Source organism: Rhincodon typus, chromosome 4 (genome assembly GCF_021869965.1).
Source record: "Rhincodon typus isolate 14 chromosome 4, sRhiTyp1.1, whole genome shotgun sequence".
Lineage (NCBI taxonomy): Eukaryota > Metazoa > Chordata > Chondrichthyes > Orectolobiformes > Rhincodontidae > Rhincodon > Rhincodon typus.
The window spans coordinates 38,465,080-38,485,046 of NC_063335.1; the positions used below are offsets into that span (position 1 = coordinate 38,465,080).

Genomic DNA, 19,967 nt, shown 5'->3' on the forward strand with positions numbered 1-19,967 from the left:
ATCCACCTAATCTGCACATCTTTGGAATGTGGAAGGAAACTGGAGCACCTGGCAGAAACCCATGGCAACGCGGAGAATATGCAAAGTTCACACAGAAGTCACCCAAGGCTGGAATCAAACCCGGGTCCCTGGTGCCGTGAGGCAGCAGAGCTCACTGCTGAGTCACGATGCTGCCCACAGTGCAGCAAGTAACTCGCCTCCTGACTCCCCAAAGCCTGTTCATCATTGCCAAGGCACAAGTCAAGGGTGTGAAGAAGTACTCTCCACTTGCCCCAGATGATTGCAGCTCTAACAACACTCCAGAAAGTTGACACCATTGATGACAAAGCAACCCATTTGAATGCATCCTATCCACAAACATTCAGGCCCTCCGCCACTTAACAGCAGTAGTATGTGCCATCTACAAGATGCTCTGCAGGAATTTAGCAAAGTTCCTTAGACAACATCGTCCAAACCCATGACCACTAACATTTAGAAGGACAAGGACATCAGATACGTGCGAACACCACCACTTACAAGTTTCAAGTCACTCACCATCCAGACTTGGAAATATATTTCTGTTCCTTCATTGCCACTGGGTCAAAATCCTAGAACTCCCTTCCTATGACATTTTGCTTGTGCCTGTATCAAATAGACTGCAGCTGTTCAAGAAGCCAGCTCACAACCACCTTCTCAAGGGCAACTAGGGATGGGCAATAAATGCTGCCCAGTCAGCAATTTCCACATCGTGTGAGTGAATAAAAGAAGTAAGTACCCTCTCATCCATCAGCCCATCCTGCTCAATTGTGCTGCCTTGAGCATCACATTTGCAATCTCCACCTCAACCAAAAACTACATAATCTATATTCATAATGAATTAATGTTCTCATCAGAGGTGAACAAGCATTTGATTTATTTAATAAAGTAGATCCATTATTGATTTTGATGCTAAATGATTACCAGAAAGAGGTTGCCATCTTCATAATTGTAAACTTCCTTCTTCACTAAAGGAGCAACAATGCAACTTGAATCATAATGCTAAATGGGAGGGAATCTTGTCCATCCATACCCATCAGCAATATTATTAAACTTCAATTTTCCTTAAAATTTTAACAGAATTGTTACCATGTCTAGCAGAACTAAATCAGTTCAAATTTATCATTTATACTTTGTCTAAATCTTTTAATGAGCAGATTTTGCACAAATGCTGCCACCTTCTTACACTATTTGTTTCTTATTGTTGAAACGTAGTCTTAATGCATAATTTGCAATGTATGAATGATGTATCTGCTGAGCATTGCTTCTAAGCTGATAGGTATATGATACCAAATTTGGCCCTTAAACATATATCAGTGTAATTAAAAAAGCTAGTTTGGTACCAGCAGAAACTATAAATGTGCTTCTTGCTAAAGCGAGTTGAGCTTACCTCAGAGATACCAAGAATAAACAGGAATGCTTGATCCATCAGTAGCAAAAAAAACTTCATCTTGCTGTTGTTGTGTAGTCCAGAGTAAGACAGTTATTAACATAATTGCAAAAACAATACCAATAACAGTGATTCAGTAACACGAATTGATTCAGTCTAATTTATTTCGGAATACAAAATCATAGGTTTTAACTTAGCATCACAGGACAGTAATGTGCAGTTTCAAGGATTATGATACATCCTTGGGATAGTAAAGCTTTTGATATGTGTGTGTGGGGGTGAGGTGTTTGGTGAGTGGGAGGGGGTGCCGGTGTGGGAAAGTGCATATGTGGACAGCAGCACTGAATGGTTTGTTTCACAGGAATTAATGAAGCAGCAAGAGTTGATGTTTGGGCAGCTGTAAACACTGTTAGGGAATATTTGAAATCAAGTTTTTAATTCAGATAAATTAGGTCTATTTTCAATGGTCTCATGAAGAGTCATCGGACTCAATGTTAGCTGTGCTTTCTCCCCATAGGTATTACCAGATCTGCTAAGTTTCACCAGCAATTTCTATTTTTGTTTCAAATTTCCAGCATCCACAGTTTTTTGTTCTATTTTCAAGCTGACTTCAGTATTCAATATCTCTAGCCTTTATTTATTTCAGTTAAACCTTATGAAATGCTTCTGTGATCACATTAAGATCTTTTGTTTTGTACCTGTCTTCAAGCTGTTAGTGAAATGTGTGCATTGATATCTAAATCTTTTGTCTTCTCTACAGGCTTTTGCCTTTCCCCATTTAAAAAGAACAGTGTAATTTGTCTTTCTGTGATCTGATAATGCCTGTTAATTTCAATCAAACTTTATGGAATGATACTAGAATTCTATTAATCCTTATCCATTCAGAAGAACAGTCACTGGACCTGAAACATGAACTTCTCCTCCTTTCCACAGCTGCTGCCAGATCTGCTGAGGTTTTCAAGCAATTTCGGATTTTCTTGTTATTAATCCTTTTAATCTCTAGACTAATTTCACAACTATTTACCAAGCACCAAAGGTGATGTGTTTGAGGTCTGTTTATTGCAAAAAATACTTAACCATATTTTAATGTATTCATTACAGTCTCCGCCATTTTCCTTATAAAATAAATTGCTTGTGTCCTTTGATTTATTTGGCAGCTGGAGGTGATTTGACATTATCACTTACAGATGCTGGCTTTGCCACTCTGGAAGGAATACAGCTCCAACTTGCTTCTGCTAACTTGGTTGGACAGAATGTGCAGATCTCCGGAATTGACCCCAGCAATATAAACAACATTACACTACAGGTATGGAGTATGTCATTGCTGTTGCTACGTTGAACTTCAATAACATTGTTTTTCATTACTGGGCTTCCGTTAACATGAGTTTACTCAGTCAGCACAGTCAGATTTTATTACTAAGAAACATTGGTTTAAATATTGGAATCTTGCACTTCATGCTTGTGAATATGTCACAAGCAGAGGTGCCTTGAAATTTTGCAGCAGTGGAGGGAACAACCTTTCATCCTTAGTATCATCAATCTATCAGATTGCACAGAGGACTTAAAGATGGTACTATACTCAGTATCACAGTGGCCCATGATTAAATCCTTTTGTAAGGACACAGGAAGACGGATCCTGGTTACAAAGAATGGTTGAAAGAGAAATGGCTGGGCGTGGCTTGTGTGCTTTGATTGTGGAGCTGAGAGGAGCACTAACCACTGTGCACCACCCTCCCACCTCCAACTTCATGTTGAGTTTTGTTTTTTTAAATACTGACCTTTAACCTTGTTGGTTGTTGCCTGTAGTGGTCCCTTTTAAAACTGCAGGTAAATATGGTTTTCCTGAACACCAACTCCAAATCAGCCCAGTATTCCCATGAAAGTCTCGGGTAAAAGTTAGATCCTTCATTTATATGTGCCGAAGGATGGTGTTTCAGTTACGACCTTGGAGGACAAATTTCTATTCCCTCCAGCAGGGAAGCATCTCACTTCTGGTTCATAATGAGTGCATCCTTGATACCTACAAGTCATATTTGAGGCTTAAATGCCACCAATGGGCATAGCACTATTGAAGTTACTGGCCAGGAAATCTGAGAGATGATAATTTGAATACTTCACTATCATGATTCAACATGCACTTGGTGAACTTCGCAAGGTAGAGAAGTATTATAAAGTAAAATTTGGCAGCCACATTGTACCCTTTATTAACTTGAGATTAGACAAATTTTTGTGTTGTCTATGTCCTTACAGCAACTTCAGCTCACTTACGCCGCCCCCCCACTAATCCTTGGTGGTCCTTGGTCAAGCAACATCTCAATTTGAAATTCTTATAGATGTTTTCAAGTCCCTGCATGGGCTCGCCTGTCTACTTATCTCTAATCTCCAGAAGCAAAAACTTCCAGGATAATTACTCATCTAATTTTGGACTTTGTACTTCCTTGATTTTAATTGTACCACTACTGTTAGGTAATGACCCTTATTTAATGAGTCAGTGCAGGCACAATGGGGAAACAGCCTCCTTCTGCATTGTAACCACTTGTGTGATTCTGTGGTGGCCGTTCTTTCAGCTGCCTGGGCCCTAAGTTCTGAATTTCCTTCACTAAATTTCTTCACCTCTCTAGCACTCTCTGTCCTTTTTAGATACTCCTTAAAACCTAGCTCTAACCAAGGTTTTGGCTTTTTTACCTCCTATCCCGTGTAGCTTCGTATCAAATTTTGCTTTATAATGCTTCTCTACTTTGCCTGTGTTAAAGACACTTTAGGTTGAGTAGAAGGTGGTATTGTTAAGAACAAGTTCCAAAGAAGAATAATACTCGATACTTGAACTTTTTTTCCTCTCTCCACAGATGCTGCCAAATCTGATGAGTTTTTCCAGCACTTTGTTTTTATTTCATATCTCCAGCATCTGCAGCATCTTGCTTTTATTGTTATCACTAATGTCAGTAGTGCAGGTTAAGCATGGAGTAGCAGCATAAACACCAGCAACTGATGTAACTTGTGAATGTGAACAGCTCTTAAATACCAAGACCCATTTAAACAGGAAACCTTAACAAGTTTAAAGATATATAGAGCATGCATACCCTTCTGAATGTATGAAAATAAAGATAGATTAATCACAATAAACAGATATATTAGGCCAAATGGCCTCCTGACCTTTAAGAAAACTTGTGCATTCAGATTATCCCTGTGAATTTAAATGTGTATTTTTCAAATACTCTGCTATTAATAAACCAATTGGTAGATTAGGTGATTTTCAATTATTTATGCTTGATCTGATTGAGCGAGCTGACTTTTGAATCAACCTATAATTGATTAGTATTTTACTGGAATTTTTTTTCTCCTTTCCTTGCAGATTGATTCAAGCATTTTGCAGCAGACATTGCAACAAGGCAATATACTCCCTCAACAAATGTCTACTGACACAAACCTAGCACAGCAAGCTGGGACTCTCCAAGCAACAGATAATACAGTGCCCGCTAATGTGGTCATCCAGCCACTCACCAGTCTGCCAATGCAACCAACAGTATCATCATCAACTGCCATGGCAATGGGAAGTCTGACTGAACAAGAGAATGCTCTGACGAGCAGCTCAGGTGAGAAATATTCATCTAATTTTGGCATTTACATTGAACTTCTAAATCTTTATTTTCTCCTTTTCACAATGCTAACCAGTTGGTGACCTAGAAGAAAATGAACTGTTATGTTTGAAAACTCTTCAGGAGCTTTGCACAACTTTGTTATGGTCAGAAATCACACGTCACCAAGTTTTATAGTCCAACAGGTTTACGTGGTGTGTGATTTCTGACCTTGTCCACCCGAGTCCAACACCGGTACCTCCACATCACAACTTGGTTATCATATTAAAAAAATTTTTCAGAACAGTTTACTTTATCAACACAGCAATCTCATACTGTTTTAAATTGGATAAATATATGAAAACTATGGAGAATCTTTCTTGCACTTAAAGGGATGAAATTATAGTAATATGTGCATTAGGTATGCCAATTATGACATGCTCTTAGTTGGAATGTAGACTTCCAGACTAATTAGACACTTGTTTCCAATAGACTGCTTGGGCATGAAGGATGTTTGTGGTCATTTTAAACTTTTGTTCCATACCTGGGGCCAAAATTACTATGAGACATTCAAAATTGAGTTTTTGGACTGAAAAAAAGTAAGAATTTATATGTCTTGCAGCAGACCGTTTGGGAATGTATGTTGGGATGCAGCAACATGACCAGGAGATTTACTGCCAGGGACTATGTCATATTTCAGTGGCATTTTACATAGTTATATCCTGGAAATATAATTTTATACTATTATTAATGTAATGTTGTTTCAGTGTAAGATGGGCTGAAATCATAATATTTGAGTCTTGGTTGACTTTTGTCATCTCTGCCGTAGAGAGACGATGTCTAATGCAATCTATAGCCTTTTCTCTTGTGTTTTTCAATATTCCTGAACAATTACATTCCTAACAAAAAGTAGTTACCAAACTTATGCGAAGCCTGTTTGTCTTTATACTGTACCTTGAACATTGACATGAAAGTGTCCGTTTTACTACATTGCTGAATTTATAGTATAAATCTAGTGAAAGGACTGCTTCAGTAGTGCACTGCCACCCTTTCTAGATTATCCTGGAGTATCTAAGATTAACTCCCTGCTGCAAACAAATAGGGGAAAGAAGTGTTACAGGATTTCTGTTTTAATCGAAGACTTTGTTTTATTGATTGTAAAAATATTGGAAATGTGGGGCACAAAGATATTCAGTCAAGGGTAATTTGGGGCAAGCGGTCATATGATGAAACTGTGGGAATTTGTCCGACAAGAGTTGATAATTGCACTTGGCCAAATGCCTGATAGAGCATAGTTCCTTTGCCATAACATATCATTCTTTTTTTAAAAAAAATGTTGAAGGGAGTCCTTCAAGTAGTTTTTTAAACTTGTCTTGAAATTGATCTGATTTTTGGGTAATATGGATGTTTCTGCTTGCACCTGGCTAAACATTTTTAGTTTTAATTGCTACAGGGGTTTTGCTATCAAGTTTGAACTGGGAGTTTGCAGTTTGAACCAGGAGGCAAAGAAGGTGGTGTAGACAAAAGCTGTTCCAATGTTTAGCCATATCGAAGTTGAAATATTAACTCTGTTTCTGTCTCCACAGATGCTACCAGACCTGGTGAGTTTCTCCAGCACTTTGTTTTTATTTAAGACTTTTAAAGATATCAGAAGCACATCAGTAATTCTTTTCTTCATTGTACGTGGTATTTCTCCAAATTTATCTTTGTGTTAAGACTGAATTAAAGTGTATTTCAGAAGATGGTTTAGTTTAGTAGTGAACAAAAAGGCACATTATATTTAAAAATTTATTATTATAAACATACTGTCACCCCACAAATAGCAAGCTACCAGCGCAACATTTAGATAGCCATCAAGGGTTCTGTGAGATTAGCTAGGAGTAACTGATCACTCCTTACCTCTATTCTATTCAATGGGTACTTTACTACTAGGAATATAGAAAATAGGAGCAGCATTTTTCTGCACTATCCCCGTAACCTTTTCTCCTTCACAGATGCTACCAGACCTGCTGAGCTTTTCCAGCAATTTTGTTTTTGGTCCCATAACCTTTGATGTCTTTAAAGTATAGAAATATATCGAACTTTATTGAACATACTCAACAATTGAGCCCCAACACCTCTCTGTGATAGCGAATTTCAAAGATTTATCATCCTCTGTTTGAAGAAATTTCACCTCCCCTCAGCTTTAAATGGCCTACCACTTATTCTGAGACTGTCTCATCTGATTCTAGTCACGACTTCCAGGGGAAATGTCCTCCCTGCACTCACCCATTGAACAGTATGAGAATTTTGAATGTTTTGAAACAGTCAGAAAAATTATGCTGATATTGGGATCCCAGATTGTGGGCAATACAGAGCAGCCATAACTTGCTGAATGACTAAAGAACAGGCTGAATACCATACTCCTACTTCTGTGAAATTAGGTGTATGCCCTTATTCTTATGATCAATATAAATTCCCTTTTACAGAGAAAATAAGGTGCCAGTCAGTGTTAGCTGCATCATGCAGCCCTGCATTCTCAATAAATTAGCGCATGAATTTTGAAGGCAACATCTGTATCTTGCACTTCTAGATTACTTTTTAGTCCCCTGAAGTTTAATAAAGGATTTAGTATTTTATGGAAATTCCGTATTAATCAATGGCAGTAAAACAAAGCTTCTGTGGAGAGCCACACAGAGTTAATGTTTCAAGTCCAGTATAACTCTTCTTCAGAATTTCAACATCCTGAAGAAATCATGCTGGACTCTAAATGTTAATGCTGTTTCACTCTCCACAGATGCTGCTGAACCTGCTGAGTTTCTCCAGCACTTTCCATTTTACTGCAGATGCTGGAAATCTGAACTATTTTGCTTTTAATAATCAATGGCAAGGTATATTTGCCTGAATGGAAGAATATTTTTGTATGTCTTAAAAATAATTTCTTCCTTTTGTTTTATCTGTTAGGAACACAAGACGTCTCACAGTCCCCAGAACTTGCATCGAGTTCTAGTGGTAAACAGGAAATGACACTGACGATTAATAATTCTAATCTCAGTCAGGTACTAGCACAGGCTACCAATGCCGCTTGTGCCAATCCAACAGGAACACCACAAGAGATATCACTCACAATATCAGGTTTGTATTAGCCATGAAGGGACAAAACACTGCACGATATCTGCATAAGTGAGTGACTGTTATTATCCTGTTTCCACCATAATTTTTGTTGCATTGCTACTAATATCAGACATCAACAAAATTAGACTAATTTAGCAAATAAGTTAAAACTATGGCAGAAGTATAATTTGTGTAAAGTATTCACTGGAAGGATAGAATTGAGAAACAGTCTAGTTTAATATGCATCACAGTTTGGTCAGATTACTAATTAGAGTATTGTGCATACATTAGAAAGGATGTAGAAGTACTGAAGAAGGTGCAAAATAAAATCCACAAGCAAGCTACTAGAATTGAGAGATTACAACTGCCAAGAAAGGCTGAATGGCTTTGAGGTTCAGTGAGCTTTTTTTTAGAAAAGGTAAGGCTGAAGTATATCAAATTGAGATCTTATCAGAAGATTCTACAGTAGAAATACAGAAAAGTTGTTTCTGCTTATTGGGAAGACTAAAACTAGGGACCATAAATGTAAGGCAGGCTCTAAATTCAAAAAGAAACTTAAAGAAACTACAATAGTAAAAGCGTGGAACTCATTATCAAAAGAAGTAGTTGAGGTGAACAGCATGGATGCAATAAAGAGAAGCTAGGAATGCAGATAAAAACGAAATAAATGGAAAGATGTACTGATATGGTGAAACAAAGTAAGGTGGGAGGAAATTCATGCAGAACATAAACACTAGCATGAACCAGTTTTAGCAAATGGCTGTTTCTTTGCCATAAATTATATGCAAAATAATACTGTGCAGACTGTGCCAAAACAGGGTAAATGTAGATTAATACCAAACAAAAACAAAGAACTGGGAATGCTGGAAATCTGAAACAAAAGCAGAGTAGCTGGAGAAACTCAGCAGATGTGGCAGCATCATGGAGAGAAAGCCAAGCCAACGTATCTGGTCCAGTGACTCTCCTTCAGAATGTAGATAACATATGGCTGGCAGTGAATTTTGCCGAGTACTTCAAGCATGTCAGTTATGTTTCCATATACCCAGAACTCTCAGTCAAGTTCTCTTCTCCAGATCCTGGCACCTAATATTCTGCAGCCATTTTGTTGTGCTAATTGTAGGTACTGTGTTATTAGTAAAGCCCACTTTGCAGTGGAAGTGTACCAAATCAGAATTAATAACCCTGTATTGGATTCTTAACAATTCAGTTGCTTTTGTGGGTTCAGGAGAAAATTCAGCAAATTTCTTCGCTTGAAGATTGTGCCCAAGCAATCGCTAAATCTGGGGGAGGATTGAATGGGTGGCAAGGCACATAGGATTATGTTAGGAGTATGTTACACTCCTTAAAAGAAACTGATTTATTGGAGAAGCTTGTTCTAGATCTCCCATGCATAGAAAATATTGCAAAATCATGCAAAATGAACTCACCTGATTTACCTTTCATTTAAATTTAATAGAGGAAATTGATCAGGTTCCTTTTACAGGTGTGTGCTTTAATATTCAACATTTTACAATGTCCAGGCATAAGCATTGCAAGCTACTTTATAGTGATCACGTTTACAATTTTACTGCATCGGGTACACTAAGTAGATCTTTGCCCTATGTTATAAAGAGGTGTCAAGGTTAAGTTATGTAGCAAATGGGAAAAGCACGTTTATATTTAGGATGTGAAGCTCATTAACACTGTCACACCTCTGATCTCACAATGTATGACATTCTCGTTGTACATAGAAAAAAAAACATGTTTTGGATGATTTTACAATTGGAATGATTTTGGTACACAATAATAACATCGGTGTATGATTGCTGTGAAGTGGAACTATTTGGAATATAATAAGTATAAATTCAGTTGCAGAACATGCTTGTGCGAAGTTGATGCATTCTCACGATTGGTTTAAGAGCAGTTTCATTAGAAGTACTCTATTCTCTGATTTGTCAACCAGCATCGTAAAATTAAATAAAACTCGTGCATTTGTTTTGAAGGTTATTATTTCTTAAAGGGTCAGAGGTTAAATAGTTACTGGCAACAATGATTTCCGTTTAGAAAGTGCACTGCCAAAAGAATAACTCATTTTCTGTAAGTGGGTAGTAACTTTATTGTCATAATTTATTTGGTTACCGGGTTGATGAATTGGATAATTTGGAATATTTTCACTGCCTTTGAGTTCATGTGAAGAGCTGCAGTTATCAAATTGCATTAGTGTTCAGTTCAAGTTATTGGAGTTATTCATTAATGTTCAAGTGCAGCTTTTTAAACTGATGTTTGAACACCTGTAAATGTTGGTGTTACATTGATAGTGCATTTACTGTACAGCTTCCTCAACTATTCTTTGAAATCTGTAGATCTGTTTAATTCTATGACAGTAGCAGTATACGTCAAAGGCATGTAATTCTGGAGCAGGGGGTGCATTTTGTGTTAATAATGGCATGTACTGGAACAATACTCCAACATGTACTTCGAATCAAAACAGAAAATGTAACAGAAACTCAGCAGGTCTGGCACCATTTGTATTCTTGTTAATCACCGTGCTTCGGAACTCAGCAGTTCCAAAGAGGAGTCATTGGACTTGAAATGTTAACTTTGATTCTCTCTCCACAAATGCTGCCAGACTTGCTGAGTTTCTCCACCACTTTCTGTTTTTACTTCAGACTTCTAGCATCTGCAGTATTTTGCTTTTATTTGATGTACTTTGAATCCTTTTGGAAGGTACGAATATATCACGAGATTACATGATAATTGTTCGAAGTATCCTAAAGAGGCTTCAGGGCTGTTTTCTGATTTGTAGTTATGAACAGCAAAATTCCATGTATGGAAATTGTTACGTTTTAAGAAATACCAGGAGGCTGAAGTGTTTAACAACAGCAGGATCTTTCATAAAGAGGTATACCTTTTACTGGCAGCAAGATTACTAAACTGTTTCGGGTGGAAAATGGCATGACATCATCATGTCATGTGATTGGACTGTTAAAGTGACAGTCCACTATACGTACACAAATGCACAACATCCTTCCCCTTTACATCAGAGGTTCCTGCAGTCAAAGCATTCACAAGTTTTACATCATATATACAACAGTCAGTAGGTAAGATGTTCCGGAGAACATCAATTTCTGTGTGGCTGTTGGCAATCCTCAGGCATTTGTTTATTTTTCTCATTAGCTTTAACCTCTGGTGTTTTGGGTGTACTAGGAACATCATCTGTCGCTGTCTGAGATGACTGAATATTCAGAGGTTCACACAATGTCATGGTATTGTCCATTAAGGTAGCATTTCCCTGAGATGCTGCAGTTACTGTTCTGTCCTCAGGTATATCCAGGTCTCTATTTGGTACAGTTATTTGTAGATATTCTGTTAATGTTGTCCCCGGCACATTTGATCCAGTACCATTTGGTTGCCAGTTGATCTGCATACCTCCCAATACTGCATCGCCTCTTGTCTTTACAGTGTAGGACCCCAGGTCCAGTCTGTGCCACAGTGATGGCTCGTACCCACTTCTCGCCAATAGTGTAATTTCTTGCCACTACTTCTTGACCTTTTTGGAAAACGCAATGTGTGGCCTTCATGTCTTGTTGGAAAACTGGGTTCTGTTGAATCTTGAATCTTCTGATGAATCATGGGTGTTTTCAGCAAATTACCTGTGCGACTGACACTTTAGCATGAGCAATGCTGGAGAACCTTAAATATGATATACTAACAAAAATTGGCTCAGTCTTTTGGATTGTGATCCCTGCTCTCAAGTTACCCTTCATTGTCAGAACAAACCTTTCTGCCAAACCTTATGTGGTTGGGTGATAAGGAGCTAATCGAATATCTTAAATTTTGTTCAGCTTTAGATAGTCTGTAAACAATCGTGATATAAATTGTGGACCATTTTTCATTATCAAATTATTATAAGTAACCAATCCTTGCAAAGATCTCCTCCAGTCTTTCAGCGGTTTCCTCTGAAATGTTGTCTTTGTGATGGCAACTTCAGGCCAATTAGTATGTGCATCAACCATAATGAAAAACAGTGGACCTTCAAAAGATCTCACCTGGTCAATATGGAATCTTTGCCGTGGTCTTTCTGGCCATTCCCGTGGGTGTAATGGCATTAATGAAGGTGAGTTGCAAACTCTTATACAAGTTGCAAATATTCATGCCTTCTCCTCAATTTTGGAGTCAAGCCTTGGCCACCAAAATAGTATCTGGATATCTCCTTCATTCTGACAATGCAATAGTGACTCTTGTGTAGTTGATTTAATACATGTTTTCTTGCTTGTGGTGGATTGATAACACTTATTCTCCATTGGAGAAATCCTGCTTGTATGGACAGCTGTAGCTTCTGAGTGGACATATGGCTACAGTTCTGGGGTTGTTCCTGTGACCTTGTCATGTAATACCATGTCCATTACTTTTGATGCTCGTAGATCATTTCTAGTCTATCTCTGAACTTGTCCTGCCTTTACCAGAGCGTTCTTTATTTTTTTAAAGTAGAAAATGTCTCCGTAAGTACTGCTTGCAGTTGACTCATTTGGTAAGCACAAGCAAGAGAGCCAGTCTGCATTTCTATGTAAATTGGAATGCTGATACTTAATTGTAATAGTGAGTTGTATATGGCTTGTTGCTGGGGAGAGCATTCCTGTATGAGGTTCAAATGTTGTGGTCAATGGTTTGGTCTGTTGGGTAAATTCCTGGCCCTAAAGGTATTGATAGAATCATCTAATGCCAAAAATAATTCCTTGACTTTCTTTCTCTAACTGTGCATAGATCATTTCTAATTTATTTAATCATCTTGATGCAAATGCTATTGGCTTCTCTTCATCGTTGGGTGATATGTGAGAAATAACAGTTCCTCATGAAATAGTGATCCCTAGCATGCTGGTTGCAATGGTAACTTTGGATCAAAATGGATCAGGACTTCTGACTTTAATAAAACCTCTATGACTTGTGTAAAAGCTCCTTCATATTGTTCTTCCCATTTCTAATTCTTGTTTTGGCATAATAAATTATTCAGTGGCTTGAGAATGGTTGTAAGATGTGGAACAAACCTGTCATAGTAATTTGGTAAGCCCAAAAATGATCATAGTTAGTTTACATTTTTAGGTGTTGGTGCCTCAGTTATGGTTTTTAATTTTGAAGGTACCTTGTGCAGTCCCGCAGCATCAAAGACACGACTTAAATATTCAGTAGAAGATTTAAAAATTCACATGTCTTTCCTCACTCTTGGGTCATAATTTTCAAGTCTGTGCAGAACAGCATCTGAATTGTGGAGATGCTGTTTTTCTCTTCTCCTAGTGACTAAAATATCATCTAGGTATCACTGGACTTGTTCTAATCCACTTAAAATCTGATCTATGGTATGCTGGAATAATGCAGGTACAGGTGTGGTTCCAAATAGAATCCTCTTGTATTTTTTCTTTGTGTTATAATAGTCAAGTATTTCTGCGACTCAGGATCTACATTCATCTGGGGATAGGCTTGACTAAGGTCAATTTTATTGAAAAGCTAACCACCAGCTAGTCCAGCAAATATCGTTGAATAAAGGCAAAGAATATTACTCAGCACACAGTACCAGATTAATAGTGACCTTAAAATCACCACAGATGCATATTGATCCATCTTTCCTCATCACAGTATGATTGGAATAGCCCAGTCAAACTCATTCACGGGCTTCAAGGACTCCTGTATTGACCAGTCTCTCTACTTCAACCTTGACTTTGTTCTGATTGCATAAGGCATTGAACTAGCTTTGCAATATTTTTCTTGATTTTCAGTTTGACGGAGATCTTTTCCATGTTTCTGAGATTCCTGATTGAAAACAATGGCATGTTTCTTTAGAATCTGTGGTAGGTCATTCTCAAAATCTGACAAGTGATTTGCTTCAAACTAGTTGAGTTTGATTTTCTCCATCAAATTCTTCCCAGTAAACCTGGAAATTTTTTTTTGGTAATGTGTAAGGATAAATCTTCAGACTGACTGTAGAACTGAACATTTGCCTTGATAAAGTCACCTAAAGTCACCACTTTGTCTGGTAAGTTCTTAGTACAATTTTTGAGGATTAAGGTGCAATGTGACTAAGTTGCTTCTGATACACACTTTCAGCTATAAATGAAACCACAGTTCCAATGTCCACCTCCATTCTTACTGGTTTGCTATTCAGTAAGGGAGTGATCCAATATTAGTTGCTGTCGTCAGCAATGGCCAGTATGTTTAATAACAGCTCCTCTTTGGGACTGAGAGTCTAGGCTTTTCTCATGTCCATTTTGTATCATGTAGATTTTCTTCTCACTCTTTGGTTTCTGTTTTATGTTGTTCATGTTCCTTTCTCGAGCATGCCTGTTCATTATGCCCTTATTTTTCCAGCAGATTTTACATACAGCTTCTTTGTACCAGCAATTTGCTGTTGACCTATTTTTCCACGTGATGGTGCGTTTGAGTCTGCGTTGACACTCGTTTCTCAGTTGCCAGTTTGTGAACTCTCAGACTTGAGCTTAGCTGTTGAGCTTTTTTAGCTGCTGTTTCCAGTGCTTTCTTTAAGTCTAGATTCCTTTCTATTAGTAATCTCTTCTAGATTGTTTCACATGTTGAACCACACACTAGTCTGTCTCTGACTATTTAAGTTGTTTCTGAATCGCAAAATTCTGCTAACTTCTTTATACTAGCTATGAACTAGGAGATAGATTCATCATCATGCTGATTGTAGGGGCACAGGGATGACTACCTCTGCTTCAATTCTTAGCATTTCCTCATTTCTTTCTGACAAAACAAGGTATTACTGTTACTTCAGGTCTTCACCCCTACCTCAAGATATTTCCCTCTGAGTAGGATACTCATTACTCGGTGTCCGTTCAGGGTGAAGATTGTAGTAAGGTTTTTCTGCACTGTTATATCCTTTTGTTTTAAATCCCTCACTGACTGTACCTGCTTCGGCAACTTTTCATTTCTTTTCCTCTATTTTTGAAAGTGCATCCGAGGTCTGCTGTGAGGACCCTGATTGTGTTTTTTTTTGGTGATTTAGTGGGATTTGTCTGATGGATCTCAAAGGAATTTTTATCCTTGTCAGCAATTTTCCATTTGCATTACATTGCAAGAAGGAGGCCCACGTAAGAGCCTTATTAGGGAGGTTTTCATTCTGCAGATGGCAGGATTAGATTAAGTTATTTCCCACTCAAAATGACTGCTTGATGTCACTTGATCAGACTCCTAAAGTGACAGTCCATCATACTTAGCAAATACACAACAGAAAATAACAATAACTTTGCTCTGTAACTATAATTGTAGTGTGTCTGTAATGAGTGTGAATTAATCAAGTCATCTTTAGAAAGCAGCCAGTAAAATATTTATTTTGTAAAGTTGGGGCAGTTTTCTTTTTACTTGCATTGTATGAAGTGAAATTACGGAGGAAAGTATCATTCATTAAAATAAATCAGTTTTTTTGAAGAAGTGATGCATTATCTTGAGCTTTTTAAGGTGATTTTATTTCAAATTTTGTAACTCTTTCTTTCCCTATAAGGTCAGGATATCATTCAGCAGCATAGCAGGACTGGTAATGGTGAAATGAATGGAGGGATCCAATTGGAAACGTCAGTGAATAATCAACCTAGTACTGCCACATTGACTATCAGCAATGATCAAATCCTGAATCAGGGAACCGGCCTTAATACTACGAGTGCCAACATACCAGGTAAGAGGAGGTAACATATCTAGTAAGAATACAGGAATGGGTAAGAATGTTTAAGCAATCATTCTACCTGTAAAGTACATTTGAGACTATCGGAACAAGAGCTTTTAGTTTTGAATTTGAGGAGATATGTACCTATTGAATATGTATACTTAAATTGCCTACAGGACTTGTAGGTATGAGACTTATTAGACCTCTATTTCACATCTTTGAATTGGACACTTAGAACATAAGAGCATAAGAAATAGGAGTAGGAGTTGGCTGTTTGGCCTCTTAAGCCTGCCCAGCCGTTCAACAAAATTATCTGTGCCCGGTCTCAGCTCCTGTTTTGTGGCAGCTCAGCATAACTGTCAATTGCCTGATGTTTCAAAAATCTATCTAGTAAAAGTTAAAGTTGCCATAGTCATAGAGCGTAGAAACAGGTCCTTCAGCCCACCATGTCTGTGCTAACCAAAGAAAACCAGACTGCACTACGCTTGGTCCTTAGCCTACTATGCCGTGGCATTTTAAATGCTTATCCAAATGTTTCTTAAATGTTGTGAGGGTACCTGTCTCCACGACCCCCTCAGGCAGCACATTCCATATTTTTCCCAACCTCTGGGTGAAAAAGATTTTTTTCTGAACTGCTTACTCTTTACCTCTGGTCTTAGACACATCTGCCATGGGGTAACAATTCTCACGATCTACTCTGTCTATGCCTCTCATAATTTTGTGTACCTCAATCAGATCCTCCTCAGCCTCCTCTGCTCCAAGGAAAACAAACCCAGCATATCCAGTTCCTCCTCATAACTTGAGACCTTTCATCTCAAGCAACATTCAGGTGAATCTACTCTGCACCCTCTCCAGTGTAGTCATGTCTTTCTGATAGTGTGGCATCCAGAACTGCACACAGTGTTCCATCTCTGGCTTAACTAATGTTTTTTAAAGTTGTTAGTAAAAAGATATCCTTGTTCCTATATTCTACACCCTTGCTAATGAAGGCAAGCATCCTATATGCCTTCACCACCCTGTCTACCTTGCTGAAATCTTCCGGGATCTATGAGTCTGTGCACGAAGGTCCCTTTGTTTCTCAGTACTCCCTAGGGACTTAATGTTCACTGTGTATATCCTTCCTTTATTAGATCTTCCTTAAGCCATTCAAGAAGGCACATGGCATGCTAGCCATCGAGAGTATTCAAATTATCATGTTGCAGCTGCATAGAACTTTAGGACACGTTTGGATATTGTGTACAGTTCTGTTTGCCACTCTACCAGAAGGATGTGTACGCCTTGGAGAGGGCGCAGAAGCGGTTTTCCAGGATGTTGCCTGCTTTGGAAGATATTAGCTATGAGGAGAGATTGGACAAACTTGATTTGTTTTCATTTGGACGTCATAGGATGAGGACTATCTTGAAAGAAGTTTACAAAGTTTGAGAGACGTGGATAGTTGGAGTCTTTTTCCCAGGGTAGAAAAGTCAATTACTGGGGACATAAAAAATTTAAGGTAAAAGGGGCTAAGTTTAAAGGAGAAGTCAGAGGCAGGTTTTTTACATGGAAGGTGGTAAGTGCCTGGAATGACCTGGCAGAGGAGGTGGTGATGGAGGACAGAAGAGCAACGTTTAAGAGGCATCTTGACATATATGAAAAGGCAGGGAATAAAGGGATATATGGACAGTGAAGAAGCAAAAGGTTTTTATTGTAGAAAGACTGTTGGTGCAGTCTTGGTGGGCTGAAGGGCCTGTTCCTGTACTGTACTGTTCTTTGATCTTTGTTCTAAAAACATCACCTTGCACTTACTAGGATTAAATTTCACCTGCCTTTGCTGTGCCCAATTTACCTGCTGTTCAATATCAGACTAGCCTGAAACCATCCTCCTCACAATTAACAACACCACTAATTTTTGTGACATCTGCAAACTTATTAATTATAACTATTACATTCACATCCACGTCATAAATGTACACAACAGCAAGGGTTCCAGCACAGATCCCTATGGTACACCGTTGGTCACAGGCTTCAAATCACAAAAACATCCCTCCACCATCACCCTTTGCCTCCTATTTGCAAGCCAATTTTGGATCCAGTTTGCCAGCTTGCCTTGGATCCCATGGGCTGTTATCTTTTGGACCAGCCTTCCATGTGGAACCTTGTCAAAAGTCATACTGAAGTCCATGTAAACCACATGAACTGCATTACCCTCATCAATATATTGATTCATGTTTTCAAAAAAAAAACAATTAAATTAGTCAGACAGGATCTCCCTCATCAATCCCTGCCTTTCCAAGTGCTGGATAAATCCTGTCCCTTAGAAATTTTTCCAATAATTTCCCTACCACTGATGTCAGACTAACTGATCTGTAATTACCTGGCCTATCCCTGCTGCCCTCTTGAACAAAGGAACTACGTTAGCACTCCTCCAGTCACCTGGCACTTCACCTGTGGTCAGCGAAGTATTAAATATAACTGCCAGAGCCCCAGCAATGTCTTCCCTTGCCTCCCATAGCAATCAAGGGATACGTCTCATCAGGTCCTGGTAACGTATGCCTGCTAAAATATCTAAATCCTCGTTATTACTCTTTTTCCAAGTTCTCGAACCTTGCCATTCCAACTGAAATCCTTGGCTATAATGTTTTTCTCTTCTGTGAATGAGAAATGGATGAGAAATATTTATGTAAGACCTCACCTGCATCCTCTAGCTCCACGTACAGGTTGCTCCTTTGGTCTCTAATAGGTTCCACTCTATCCCTGGTAGTCCTCTTTCTCTTAATACACTTATAAAATGCCAAGGGGATTTCCTTAATCCTATATGACAAAAATATTTTGTGGTCCCTCTTTGCTGTCTTAATTTCTTTTTTAAGCAACTCCCTACAGTATACTATTAAAGGGCCTCACCCATTCCTAATCCCTTCCTCATACACCATGACTAGGTTGGGATTGTTTTTGCTAGAGTTCAGACGAATGAGGGGGGATCTCATAGAGACTTATAAAATTCTGACAGGACTGGACAGGGTAGATTCAGGGAGGATGTTCCCGATGGTAGGTGTGTCCAGATCCAGGGGTCACAGTATGACGATTTGGGGTAGACGATTTAGGACAGGGATGAGGAGACATTTCTTCACCCAAAGAGCGGTAAGCTTGTGGAATTCATTACCACAGGAAGTAGCTGATGCCAAAACATTGAATATATTCAAGAGGTGACTAGATACGGCACTTGGGGCAAATGTGATCAAAGGTTATGGGGGGAAAGCAGGATTAGACTGTTGAGTTGGATGATCAGCCATGATTGTGAAGAATGGCGGAGCAGGCTCGAAGGCCGCCTCTTGCTCCTATCTTCTGTGTTACTTGTGGTGTGCCCAGCTTGCTAAACGTGCTATCCATAACGTCTTCAGCATCATGGATACCCCATAGTGAGTCCACTCCAGCTCCAACTGCTCCATGTGATCAATCAGGAGCTGCGGCAAACACTTCCTGCGTACCGGTCACACTGAAAGTGTCCATGATCTCGCACATATTGCAGGAGGTGTGTTCCACAGGGCTCAGTTCTCCTCCCATTGTGAATCTTATAACACCGTAAGACATTCGAGCAGAATTAACCTTTTTGAACTGTCGAGTCTGCTTCACCGTTCGATAATGGTTGGTATTTTTCTCATCTCCATTCTCCTGGCTTCTCCCTGAAACTCTTAATCACCTTACCAGTCAAGAACCTATCTGTCTCTGTCTTAAATACGCTCAATGACTCGGCCTCCAAAGCCCTGTGTGGCAATGAGTTCCACAGATTAACCACCCTCTGGCTCTTCTCAGTTTTCAAGGATTGGCTCTTCTCTCTGAGGCTCATTTACTATTAGAAACATCTTGTCCACATCCACACTATCCAAAGCCTCTCGGTAATCTGAGAGTTTCAATCAGTTCCCTCTCATCCTTATAAACTGTATTGATTACAGTAGTCCTCAACTGCTCCTCATATAATAAGCCCTTCATCCCTGCAATCATTCTTGCAGACCTCCTCTGGACCCCTCCAAAACCAACACATCCTTCCTTAGATATTGGGTCCAAAACTGCACACAATATTTCAAATGTGGTCTGACCAGAGCCTTCTACAGCGTCACGAGTACTTTCTGTCCTTATATTCCATCCCTCTTGAAATGAATACTAACATTGCATTTGCCAACTGAACCTGCACGTTACCCTTAAGAGAATCCTGAACTAGGACTCCCAAAGCCTTTTCCCATTTAGAAAATAGTCTGAGCTTTTATTCTTC

General features: G+C 38.8%; 1 protein-coding gene across 7 annotated transcripts in view; it reads left to right on the top strand.

Annotated features, from left to right (window-relative positions):
* Positions 1 to 19,967, top strand: part of LOC109916896 (zinc finger protein 236) — a 141,063-nt gene that overhangs the window by 94,953 nt on the left and 26,143 nt on the right. For 4 of the 7 annotated variants that reach the window (XM_048595669.1, XM_048595673.1, XM_048595672.1 and 1 more), the window contains 5 exons: positions 2,563 to 2,711; positions 4,758 to 4,998; positions 6,567 to 6,581; positions 7,924 to 8,094; positions 15,563 to 15,733. In XM_048595669.1, the coding sequence (XP_048451626.1) occupies positions 2,563 to 2,711; positions 4,758 to 4,998; positions 6,567 to 6,581; positions 7,924 to 8,094; positions 15,563 to 15,733 (747 nt within the window). The remainder of the gene's footprint in view (positions 1 to 2,562; positions 2,712 to 4,757; positions 4,999 to 6,566; positions 6,582 to 7,923; positions 8,095 to 15,562; positions 15,734 to 19,967) is intronic. The other 3 variants (XM_048595670.1, XM_048595674.1, XM_048595671.1) reach the window with 2 other exon arrangements.